At 40.1% G+C, this 13,470-nt stretch overlaps 1 protein-coding gene across 1 annotated transcript in view; it reads right to left on the reverse strand.

Annotated features, from left to right (window-relative positions):
- Positions 1-13,470, reverse strand: part of PAK1IP1 (PAK1 interacting protein 1) — an 18,192-nt gene continuing 4,722 nt past the window's right edge. Inside the window, exons 2-10 of the mRNA XM_090039223.1 lie at positions 12,660-12,822; positions 11,870-11,990; positions 11,686-11,760; positions 10,904-10,956; positions 9,883-10,028; positions 9,692-9,789; positions 4,852-4,951; positions 2,057-2,183; positions 1-615 (exon numbers count right to left, since the gene is read on the reverse strand). Of these exons, the coding sequence (XP_089895349.1) occupies positions 461-615; positions 2,057-2,183; positions 4,852-4,951; positions 9,692-9,789; positions 9,883-10,028; positions 10,904-10,956; positions 11,686-11,760; positions 11,870-11,990; positions 12,660-12,822 (1,038 nt within the window). The 3' untranslated portion in view covers positions 1-460. The remainder of the gene's footprint in view (positions 616-2,056; positions 2,184-4,851; positions 4,952-9,691; positions 9,790-9,882; positions 10,029-10,903; positions 10,957-11,685; positions 11,761-11,869; positions 11,991-12,659; positions 12,823-13,470) is intronic.

Here is a 13,470-nt window from a genome sequence, read left to right on the forward strand (position 1 = left end):
GTTTTCTCGTGGGTGTGAAAACAGTCAATTGCAGGTATTTTTAATATATATTTCATTTAAACAGGGTTTTGGTTTCACAGTTAAAGAGAAAACATACCAATCCAGAGCTACAGAAATCCTTGTAGTTTTCAACTGAATGTTAAGACCCATTCAAAGAGATAATTTATGTTATATTTGGTATATATGAAAATATAAATGAAATATTCTACATTATGTATTCATTTCACCATGATAGGGTTCAAGAGAAGTTGGTACCATCTGTTCCACCATCTTCCAAAACAGTTCAGTATTTACCAGTTCAAAAGAAAAAAAAAAATCACCACTTCTGAAAACAAAGAGAGTTTTATACCTTGGGAAGGAAAAATATCATTAGCAGAAGTAAGAGGTATAAAAAGAAAAAGAGTGGTAACAAATTTACTAATATCAGCTTATTATGTGAGTGGGAAATATACACTTATGTTCAGCTCTGCAGATTTTTTTTCTTCTTTTGTTGTGCACCTCCCAATTTTTGTTTCTTGGGCGTCACATGCTTTTCTACTTTTGTTGATTTATCAGAAGTATCAGACCAACAAACTTTCCTTTTCCTGGTAATCAGTGGCTGCTCATCTTCATTTGCTAAAACAAACAGAAAAGTATTCATATAGGTTTATTTGTACAGTCAACATATTGAATCTACATTGTGTCTGTTAGCACAATGTGCATATTTACATCACCCCATTTTGACATAAACCGAAACTGCATGAGCTACATACTGTATTTACTTGCATACCACACATGGACCCCAATTTTGGACACGTAGTTTTTACAAAAAGGTGAGTTTTAGGTAAGGAAGCTGATTGCATACTGGGAAGGATGCATGGGAATCCTGGAATGGCTGCTGAGGTTGTGGTCCCTTCCCAGCCATATGTAGGAAGGATAGCGTTCACTCCTCAGGAATCATTCATCCTTTCCTTGCAGTTCCACAGCTAAAGGTTTAACTCTGTTAGAGCCACTGCCTTAGTGCCAGCAATTTTTGGCCGTGCCAATTCAGCAGTGCCCATAACAGGGGTAAATAAACTTTTAGGTGTGGAGCTGCAAGGAGAAGGTAAGTGACAAGTTCCTGTTGCATGTGGCTAGTAACCAGTCATGGTAAGCCCATGCTGTGGCACGTAAGATTCTGGAAACATCTTTTTCTCTTCATTCTGCCTTTCTAGAACAAGATGAATGTCCTACCTGGGGGCACATGGTATGCAAGGAAATACAGTCTTCAATTTTTGGGGGAGATGAGGAGTGGGCCAAATGCTCATTTTTCATGTAGTGTTCATACTTTTGAAGAGCAAACTAATGTATTTAAACAGATGATCACACATGAGAGCAGAATGAAAATATACTGGTCCATATTTTCTACACTAGGCCAATGCTTAGCTATAAAAGGTCTGTCTGCATGTAAGATATGCACACAACTGACAAGCTTGTGACCTAATAGACAGCCATCCTTAGCATCCCTCCAGTTAAGAGCAGTATCCTCAGAGCCTGAGCATTTTACTTTACATAAATGTCACTCTAATGATTCTTAGTTTAAAATGATTACAGTAGGATATAGAGAACTAATATGTTGCTCAGCTTGGAATATTTCAGTAATTAAGTCTGTAAGGATGTTGTTGTACCCTAAAAAGGTGTTATAGTCTAAGATAGAAATACTTTAAAGAATTATGTTTAAATGTCTACTTCTGTTTTGAAAGGTGATTTCTGCAAATGCCACTATAGGAGTTATTTAATGGTCTCTGTCAACTCTACTCAGTTTACAAGCAAGGCTTTTTCTCTAGCTGCCAACCTAGGATCTGACAAGCACACAAAGCTCTTTTGTGCCCACTGCATCATCATAGTGATAAACATACTGCAGGCCAATGTTTGCTCCTTTCAATTGCTTTAAAGTCACAACTGATTGGAATTTGGTAAACAAATTCTGTTAACTCTTGCAAAAGAAAGAGAATAATCTAATTTACTCTCTCCAGTATGCTCTACTTCCTCACCAGTGAAAAATAAATAGGGTTATGAATAGAATAATTTCAGTTACCACAGGATGAGGTTTCAGCTTTGTCACAGTTTTCTTTAATTTCTGAAGCTCTGTCCAACCATACTGCCAGACATGTAAGCCTCGCTTTAGTATTGACTTCACACAGTAAAGATGGAGCATCCTGGATCTGAGAAAAAAAAATAGATTCATTCAGACTTATTCCAATATAGCTTAACATAGGCTTAGATTACTTTTTTTAAAAGGTATTTTATATGCCTAATTCCCACTGATATCACAGGAAGCTAAGGGCCTACACATGTAAGAAGTAAGCCCATAACTTGTACAACATCCTGCTCACAACTCAACTTTTACCTTTGGTTTTGTAAACTGTCAAGGAGAGAGTTCCTTTAGGGACAAGCCTCGACAAGCAAAATGTGCTTTTCATTAATATTAACTCAACTCAGGTAATTTAATGTTACTGAAGCACTGTTAGCTGAGCTAGTTGTTGTAGTGTAGAAACTTCAAAGTTAGATAATAGAGCTCCAAATGGTTAACCTTCATTTTAATGGGACTTCTTAGCAGTGTCAAGCTAATTCAAGTGAACTAATTTTTCTACTAATGCAGTAACTGGTTAATTGTAGCCTGCTTTCTTGGTGTTCCCTCAACAGCTTTCTACCATTATAAATGCATTGCTGTATCCACATCTTTCGTATGTCCTAAACGCAAGTTATTCTGCATCCTAGGAAAGTCTAGGCAAATATTCCAGCATACATCATTACAGCATAATGGATGTATCTACACATGCAATTAATCTGAAACAATAAACTCCAGAGCAGTTTGAGCTAGAGTAAACTACTCCCAGGTGCAGCAGTTACATGTGCCCAGGACAGCAGCAATTTGAGTGGAGACAGAGCAGTTTATGCCAGGGCTGCTCAGCCCCAGGCTCTGGGTGGTGGTGGGACTGGCTGGGGCACAAGGATGCTGAAATGTGGAGCTGTGTGACTAAGCAGCAGGCAAAAGTCTAGCCCCCAGCTGGTTGGGCTGACTGGGTGCAATTTATGCTGTTGGTCAGTGGCTATATGTGCATTTAATCACAGTAAATTACCCTAACATAAGATAGTACTGTCCTAGAGAGTACTGTTTTAGTGTGGCATAAATTAACTTACTGCAGCCTACTACAATCTCATGTGTAGATGATGATGCTTTACTCTGCAGCTAATTAGTCTACTCGGCAGTAAAGCACATATGTATACATGGCCAATATGTCCTGAGGATGAACAGGGAACAGCAACAACTCAAGCCACATTGAGAATTAACTGTGTGAATCACTGGCTACGGTTCTTCATCTGTATTGAAAAGTCATTAGCTTTGACAAGCTAGCACTGCTAAAACTGTTCACCTTATACTTCATGGAAAAATGCAAGACATTTTCAAGCAGAGAATTTGCTTGCTATGTCAATAATAAAAGTTTGAAAATGCCAGAAAAGTGTTCAGGATGATATGGAAAGGCTCAGTGCTTTTTGAATTTTTCAAATCAAAGCAACATTTTTTCTTGCATGAAGTGTGTGTACACACACACACACACACACACACACACAAACTCTTTATGTTTTGGGTGAAGTTTAGTCACCAGCATTGCTGAGGTTGATAGCAATTATTAATGCATATAAAGCCTTGTCTATATTGAGCTATTTTTCATCACTAGAAATTCTACGATGGCTGCTGTCTGCCAACCGAGCATTCATTGGTGCTTGCTGGCTCCTCTCAGTGGCAGTGCCAGCCAGGGCAAAGTATATCCTCAGAAGGCATCAGCTGCTGAAGGGACCACAGCAATAGGCTGGTGCGGGCTTGCCTATGCATACCTTCTGATGTTTTCCAAATGGCAGCAGAAGCCCCTAGCGCCTGGAGATGCACCATTATACTGCCAGCAAACAGAATGGGTTCCATCACCAGGTAAATAGTATTTACCTTTGCTAAAATGTATATAGAAGAACGTTAGGACCCTTATTTTTGAGTGTAAATACACTCATTCTTTTATTGGCAAAGAGGGAAGTGTTGTGCAAGCAGACATTAAACTGACAAGAAAGCTGTGAGCTTTGTCAGTTAATAATCAGAGAACAAAACCCAGAAGATGGGGAGTGAGATCTAAATCCATGGTTTTCAACCTTTTCCCATTTGTGGACCTCTAAAAATGTAAGATGGAGGTGTGGAGCCCTTTGTAAGTGTGGGTATTCACATTCTTTTGACTGATCACAGTAATCTTTCACAGTCTCCTTAGATGTAGCCCACAGACCCAGTTGAAAACCACTGATCTAGATAATTTTACCAGATGTTTTATCATTACCAAAAATTTAAGAAGTTACAATAAGCAGTAATTCTCAACCTTTCTTGACTCAAGGCAACCCTGGACGGACTCACAGCACCCTCAGAAAATGATGGCTCTAGGTTTTTTGGTTTTTTTTGACTACAGAAAATAATACAGATATTTTCTGTTGCAAAGAACTCAGAAAGACCACAACTATGAATTTCTATTTGAAATCTACGGGCTTATCTTGTAAATCATGCTTGCAAACATAACAGGGGTAGGTAGCAGTGTGTGGCACCCCTGAAAGGATCTCAAGGAATCCCAGAGTACCATGACATCTTAGTTGAGAATCACTGCAATAAAGAAACAATTAGCTGAAAGATCCATATGTATAAAAGAGTGCTGCTGAACATAGTACAAAAGTTATCCATGTCAAGATTACAAATAAATTTCTGCTGTTCTTTAGCATTAACCTATACACACATTCTAATATCTAAAATTCTGGAAATTTATTATCTGAAGTTTTTCCACAAGTTGTTAATCTGCTTACCTTATTGAGATCGAGACTCCACATTTTAATATATCCATCACTGGATGCAGTAACCATAACCTGTTGCCCTTCTCTTTCAAAGCTGTATATATCTTTAATTCTAGAACAAAATGAAATGATTATTTGCTTATTACAATGACAACTTGAAGCCAATAAGGACAAACGTAAGAAGTGATAGAAACTGAAAAAAAAAAAAGGCAAAACTGAAAAAATAAATTGCATACAATGGATGTTGTATGTGGATACCTTTATTTAGGTGTGTACGGTGCAGCTATACATGTAGGGGGTAAATTGTTTCATCTCTTGTGTTTCAAAAAGTAATATTTACCTTTGCTAAAATTTGTACTGAAGAATGTTAGGACCCTTATTTAGAAAAGCACTTAAATGCTTAGGTTCAGATTGGTTTTTATTAGTAAATGTTTAGGATTGGGAATCCAAAAAAAAAGATGACATAGCCAATAGGGAAATGCAGATTGCCCAAGCGAGGGACTAACAATAGAGGGTTGGGGGTGAGGAAGGGAATGCAACTAGGTTACAGGAGATTACTACTATACTATTACTACACTTGATCTGAGCCATCAAGAGGCCGAGAAGCGACTGATATCAAAAGAACTTCAGCATATGCCTTTGTGAATTGGCACCTATTAGGACAGAATACCAGACCTGTATTTTAAGGGTAATACAGAATATACATGACTCCCCTGGTATTGTCTGGTATTGAGGTCAACTGTGTTATCTTATATGACCGTCTATTTAGTCATAGGGGTAAGCTATAAACAGGTAACAACATTTAATGAATGACCCTTTAGATTTAGTAAAAGGCAGATCCCCTGTATAAACTGTCAAATTAAAAAAATACAATCTTAAAATCTTAAAATGACTTCCAAAACTGGTGCATCATGACATGTTACACAGACTTTTTTTGTTTTGCTGGCTCCACTCAGCAATGGGATTTAAAATGGGAATTAAAATGTCTTGTTGTATTCCCCATAAATGGAACCTATAATCAAAACTAAGTTATAGCTGCTGTCACACTTTCACATCTAATCCATAAAATCCATTCTGTGTTGTATTCATGGGTTTTTTTTCATTTTTATTGTTTAACATCTGGTATAAAACAAGATTCATACTACTTTGCAGGGAAGACCAGGGAAAACACACTAATGCAACTAGATTTTGATGCTTTTTTGTTTTGGTCCATAAAAATCCTATCTAGTTCTCACTTGAAGTTAACGGGAGCTTTGTCCCTGATACAAACAGCAGCAAGACTGAAGCCAAGTGATGTTTTAAGAAAGTAACATGCTCTTCCACTGTAATATTTTCCATCCCTGCCTCCACCCTATTTGGCAATCTCTGTTTCAAACACAACTCATTCCACATTTTTATATACTCTAATCATTGGAGAAATATTCAGTAAGGTAAATATTTAAATCATAACAATTGGGCATTTGAATTAATACCATTTGGAAAAACAAGGCAGTTCATACCTATCAGAGCTATGGTTTCCACTTTTTGTAGATGCATGCAGGTATTCCTATATTGTTTCACTTTTTATAGATTCTATTACTTTCACTTTATAAAGATTTTCTCCTCAACCAGAAGAGCCACAGGCTTTTATTTAACGACAAAATGAGATGAAGCCTTGCTTATGTTACAGAGTTTTTTTCTGGCAGAGCTACCACATTTAGGCCCCTGGCACACATTACACTCAAGAGATGATTAACCAGTTAAAAATGTCTTTAGTTGTTGCCTGGCCATACAGTAATATAGGGGTGGGCAAAATACAGCCCGCAGGCCAGATCCAGCCCACAGAAGGGCTTTATCCAGCCTGTGGTTGGTCCTTGGTCCAGCCTGGTTCAGGTGTCGCCCAGCTACGGCATGTCCTGCTGCCTCCTGGGCACACATTGGGGCTAGGGTGGCTCCACAGATAGACTGCCTTTCTAGGCAGCAGCAACTCCTTCTGGCTGCTGCCGCTGCTGGCCCCGGCCCAGTGGTACTGGTGGGGACCCACGTGCACAGCCCCAACCCAGCATACTCAACACCTACTCTAGACTCACCCATCCAGGCTCAGCAGCGGCAGCAGAAACAGCTACTGGACAGAAACTGTTGCTTAGCATGAGGGAAAAGCAGCCTCTCCCCCTTGCTGTTGCTGGGCAGTTCTTGGTGCAGCCACCTGGAGCCTATACCGCACCAGGCTGCCCTGCAGCTGCACTTCACTGTTACCGCTGCTACGCTGGGCAGCCCAGAGGTGGTGGTGATGGCAGTAGAGCTGCAAGGCAGCTCAGCGCAGCACAAGCTCTGGGCAGCTGCACCAAGAACTGTCCAGCAACGGTGAGGGTGAGGGGCCACTTCTCCTCTGTGCCAAGCAAGTTTCTGCCCAGCAGCCACCTCTGCTGTCACTGCTGAGCCTGCATGGATGAGTCCAGAGCAGGCGCGGACCACGCTGGGTCATGGCCACATGCGCAGGTCCCTATTGGTACTGCAGGGCTGGAGCTAGTGGCGGCGGCAGCAGTCTGAAGGAGCTGCCCCAGCTCCGCTGTGGCCGAGGGGGTGGCAGGATGTGCCACACCCAAGCAGTATGAAGTAGGCACAGGGTGGGCTGGGGCTGCATGCTGTTGGTGGTGGTGGGGAGGCACTGCAGGGCACGCAGGCTCCATACCTCTCACCCTCCACAATATATAAGAGTAAGACTTCATTTTGAGCTATTATGCAATCACCTCTATATACACACAACACAAATGCCCACAAATCAGGACAAAATATTTTTTAAAATAAAATTAAAATACATTATTGTCAATTTTGATTTTTAGTATATAATTTGTTTTTTTTTCCAGTTCCAAGATGGCAAACCCCCTTCTGAAAAAGAGTACTTCTGGGGGCAAGGGGAGGGACTTATGGTGGCAAAGGTCATCGGTCAGGGGCAGGACTTCCAGTCCTAAGATGGTGACCAGGGCAGGGGCACTTGTGAAGTGAGGGATGTGGACAGCATGGAGAGGGTCCAGAGGAGGGCCACTCGTATGATCAGGGGACAACAGGGCAGGCCCTATGAGGACAGGCTGCGGGACCTGAACCTGTTCAGCCTCCAAAAGAGAAGGCTGAGGGGGGATCTTGTGGCCTGTTATAAACTAGTCAGGGGGGATCAGCAGGCACTGGGGAAGTCCCTGTTCCCCCGAGCACCGCCAGGAGTGACCAGGAATAACGGTCACAAGCTGGCAGAGGGTAGGTTTAGGTTAGATATCAGGAGGCGCTACTTCACAGTCAGGGCAGCTAGGGTCTGGAACCAGCTTCCAAGAGAAGTGGTGCTGGCTCCTACCCTGGGGGTGTTTAAGAGGAGGTTAGATGAACATCTTGCTGGGGTCGTTTGACCCCAGTACTCTTTCCTGCCATGGCAGGGGGTCGGACTAGATGATCTGCTCAGGTCCCTTCCGACCCTACAAACTATGAAACTATTATAACACAGACACCATAGTTAAAGCAGCAGCAGATCTATAGCCTAGACTAAGACTATTGTGCCAGATGAGAGAATCAAAAAATGCAGTCCTTAACTAGACCCACTCTGAGGCCTGGTGCCAGGGGTTCACTGACCACAGAACCTCCATTTTTTATCACTAGTAAAAACTATTTGACATGTACTCCAAAGGAAAAATTAAAGAAGATGTAATTTGTTGTAACTCTGGATAAAAATCCTGAGAAATGTAGCACTGTTTAGAAAACAGGTGCAAGCTGACGCTTCTGTGTATAAACACTGGCATATAAATTGTATGGGTAAAAAAAAACTGTACTAGAATAAAAAAAATTAAGTGATTCCCTAGCACTTTTTCTCTTTGCTTCCCTCCAACTCTGTAAGGCGTTATCAGGAAAGGGTTGAGCTTCTTTCATTACAAGAGTTAGATGAATAAATTAATTCAAATTCTCAAGAGCACAAAAAATGCCATACTAGGTCAAGCCACAGTTTCAGCTAGTCCACTAACCTCCTGTATTTCACAGCGGCACAGCACAGATGCTAGGAGTAAGAGTACAGTATACATACAGGACCTAGCCAGGCTGATCTGTCCCCTGAAGAGGTGTAACCAGTATTTTCTACACTCTGGGCAGCAGAGCCATGTCTGGCAATGGGGCTCCAGGATCTGCCTGGTTAACAGTGAGTGATAGGAAGTGGCCCAGCATCCCTGGGGTGCAGGCAGGAGGGATCCAGAGTATTACTGGCGACCATTCTGAACAATACAAAACACCTAGTTCAGCAGCAGGATTAATCCCCTTGGCTGCAGGCATGTGTGTACACACACACTTCTCCACTCCTGTTCCAGCACCCCTGCTTAGACAGCATCCTGGATTCATGTCCCCTCCCCACTGCTAAAGTTAGGTACTAGTCCCTTGTAGCTTCAGCTTCCAGCATTCAGAGGCCTAGCTGCACTCTTTATTATCATGTTTAGCACTTACTAATGAACCTGTCCTCCATGAATTTGCCCAAATCCTTTTTGGAACTTGGTTAAGATTATCAGCCTCTACAACATCTTGCGGCAGTAAGTTCCACAAGTTAATTACCGGCTGTGGGGAAAAGAATTTCTTCCAAGTTTATCATATATCCAATACTGAGCTATTAATATTAATTGCACAAAACCATGTCTCTGCAATTCATATGAAAGTGTGTGCACATCCATATTCATAGTGAGAATACAGAAGTATGCAAACCGAATCTGCAACTCAGTACATTGAAACCATTCAATACTCTTTTCTTTCTTAAAAATAAACTTCTACAGCTGATGTGCAGAACATTGCCATTAAACGGGCTAGTATAAGTAGTGCCACGACTTTTAAAGGAATACAAGAGGACAAATACCTGTTTTCATGAGCTTTAAATTCACAAAGGCACTTTTGGGATTCACAGTTGTACAACCTTACAACTTCATCATCTCCAGCAATAGCGAGAACAGAATCCTTAAAAAGGGTAGGAAGAAATACATTCACTTAAAATCACTGAAGAAATGTTTAAACAAGTTAGCTTCCCAACACCTCCCTTTTTGTACTTACTGTTATAAATCGAACTGAGGAAATTCTCTTTTCAGCTGAGATGGTACCAATGATAGATGCAGTGTCAAGTTTGTAGACATCCATTTTATTAGATATCACCACCACATACTTCTCTCCACTGGGGGACCATTTGATTATGTGCGCATCTAAATAATTACGAGTAAAAAAAAATTAAATACTTCAATAGTATTAATAACCAGTCTCTCCACAATTTCATGTTAGACATCCTCACCATACTCTTTAACACACTCTTCATATGACTCGGTCCTGCAAACACCTATGCAAGTGCTTTGATTTTACCTTTGGATTTCAATGGTATATTTGGTAGCAAGTATAAGCATATTATTAAGCCTTTACAGGAATGAAACCTATATGCCTAGCTGGAAGAAGAAAGCTTATCAGACTCTGATATTAAATTGGATTTATTCCAGTAGTAACCAAATAGATTTTTAAAAGGGAGACTGCCAGGTCTAAGTATTTAGGTCTTGTTAAAAAAAAAAAAATTACAAAATTAACAAAATTTCTAGTAAATTATATTTGTAAATAAGCAAATTTTCTTCTACAATGTTTGCAATCCATGTGGTTAACAATACCTGAAATGAAAATCCTTTGAAAATAAGCTAACAAGTTCTTGTGTACAAACTGAGAGAAAAGCTCGAAACAAGTAATAAAATATAAAATAGAATGAATAGTAAAAATCAAATTGCTTTCCTAAAAAAAAATTCTGTTTGGGTAATCTGAAGTGTTATAATAGTTAAAGAATTAAATTAAAATTGCCTGGCAAGGAACCTTTCTAGCAGTTAATGAGATTTTTATTTTAGCATCATTACAGCCTGCTAACAGCAGAATTTCAATATTGCAGATACAGTTACAAATCTTTATTAAAAATGGAACAGAGTGAATTAGTCAAGTCAGAGTGAATAATTTAAAAATCAGTCATTTCTAAGTCACAGGTTACCCAATGTATATCATTTGCTAAGACTCTAATTCTACTAGAATGTAAATCCATATTGATACTTACTTTGTTTCAGGTTTTTAATAAAGGCAGATCGTCCTTCTACAAGATTCCATGTTCTGTGAAACAACACAAACAATTTGAATGATGAAACTTAAAAATAGCTAAGATAAATTAAAGTATGTTACCAACTCCTGGCACTGAAGAGGAGCTTTTGAGTGGACTCCATTATACTATATCATATGATCAAGAAGATTTAAACACTAGACATTTTTGTTTCTGTACAGTTAAATTTGCATCGCTTATTTTAAAAGCTACTCTTTTCCAGTGATTTCCTCTTCAAATTGATGCCTACGCATTTGTTTAGACTAAGAATGTGACTTATGTAAACGTACTTATGTAAAACACAATATATAGTTTTTGCTTACAGAACAAGACATAAACCAGGGATGTTAAAGAGCTGGCCTGACAGCCAGATCTGACCCACAAACCCATATCATCCAGCCCACAGCGATGCCTACTGCAATGCAGCATGTGCTAGAACCAATCCTGTGTGCAGCATACAGCACACAGAACCTTTCAGTTAGAGCTGTACATGGCACAAGGCTGGACCAGCCCTGCATGCTGGATCCAGGGCCTGACTGGATCAGGGCCACAGTCGGGTTCTGTGTCAGATCCAGTGTGCCACTGGATCAGAGGTGTGGGCTATGTCTGGCATGCGGGGCTGGTCTGAAGGCTTGATTCAGCCCAGAGACTGGCCCTGTGCCCTTCGTCCAGCCCACAAATCTGGATGAGTTTTACACCTTTGATGTAAATTGAACTAACAGGGTCAAGTAGTTCTGACTTACCTTAATGTTTTGTCTGTTCCTACTGACAAAGCTAATTTTCCAGAAGGGTGAATAGACAGGGATGTCACATGCCCCCTAATGAAAGTCAATACAACAATAAGAAATTAGCCATGTTTTCTGTGTCTGTGTCTGTGTATATGTATAATATAAAATTAATGCAAATAAGCAAATTCAAAACACTCACTTATGTGCTTTAATGGATTTAAGACATTCCCATTTCTTTGTGTTCCAAATATAAATTAGTCCATCTTCAGCTCCACTCAATAAGTGTACATTACCATAGAACTCCAGACAAGTCACTGTGCCTGCAGATCAAGATTAGCAACAGTACACTTTGAATAGCCAGGTACAGACTGAAAATGTTAGCTTCATAACCCTCGGTATTTCAATTATAAACTTCAAAGCATCTAAGAGCACCACATATAACATTATATTTTGAAGTGCAAGAAAAGAATGACTTGAGGTTGACTTAATTTTTGGATGACACCAGTAATGCATGTATATCTTCATACAATTCTTGTTGGTTGTACCTAGGAGATATAAGATTGCAAGTACACAGCACTCAGTGTTGGCAAGAATAATGAAAGACATAAAGTATACAGTAATATATAAATAGCTGTGAAGAACAGCTTACCCCTAGCATCCAAACAGGCCAGCCAGGCATTTGTTCTACTCATTAGAATAATACTAGTTGATTTATTACATTCTTCTTTCTGTAAGTTAGTTTTATCACAATATTAAAATAACTGTTGTCTTTCTATTGTTTTCCTCTGAAGCAAAGGAGCAGCATTTCCCTCTGAATTCTATCTGAACCCTCATTCTCTCAGGTAAGTCTCATTTACTTATCTACGCACACTTTGGTTTCATTCGCATTTTTCTCTGGTAAAAACCTATTAAAATTGACAGTGCTTTGGTACATAGCTTACTGGTGATGAGGAATTTGTCATTAATACCTGTAAGATAAATTTCCTTACCATTATGTTGCAGCAATGCCCCATACTCTGTCTTCTTTTTCATGTCATAGATTTGGATTGTCTCATCCCTACTACCAGTAACTACATATCTGTTATTCACAGCAACTGCTGATAATGAGGCAGTGTGGGCATGATGGGTAAAGTCAGGAACAGCTGTCCAGTTCTGAAAATTAAATACAAAATAAACAAGCTTGTTTTCTGAAGCACACACAAAGTAATGTGCTCTAGCTGTCTGCGGTTAACCCACTGGTAACAGCACCTATCTGAAGACTCACATTTACAGTACAACAAAACAATTATGAATGTTTTGCCAATTATACAAAATAGTTATAAGTGACTGAAGTGACACTCCACGTTTCCTACTACTTACAGTATCACAAGTTGCAGAAAGTATAATACTAGTGGTTAGACCAGTGAATCTCAACTAGAGTGCCACGACACAGTGAGGTGCTGCGAGAACTTTTTAAGGGTGCCACATAATATTAGCGCTGTTAGGTGTGCAAACAAGTTAGCGAGGATTTAGTTAGGGAGCTTCTGGAGGGGTTGGACGTATTCAAGTCACCCGGTCCGGATGATCTCCACCCTAGAGTTCTAAAGGAACTGGCCCAGGTCATTGCAAGTCCCCTGGCACGGCTTTACGAGCACTCGTGGTGCTCTGGTGAGGTACTGGAGGACTGGAAGAGGGCCAATGTGGTTCCCATCTTCAAAAAAGGCAGGAAGGAGGACCCGGGAAACTATAGGCCAGTTAGTCTTACCTCAATCCTAGGCAAGCTGTTTGAGAAAATTATGCTGGCACACATCCAGGAGGGGC

The sequence above is a fragment of the Crocodylus siamensis genome, chromosome 3 (assembly GCF_052110815.1).
Source record: "Crocodylus siamensis isolate JL-2025a chromosome 3, ASM5211081v1, whole genome shotgun sequence".
Lineage (NCBI taxonomy): Eukaryota > Metazoa > Chordata > Crocodylia > Crocodylidae > Crocodylus > Crocodylus siamensis.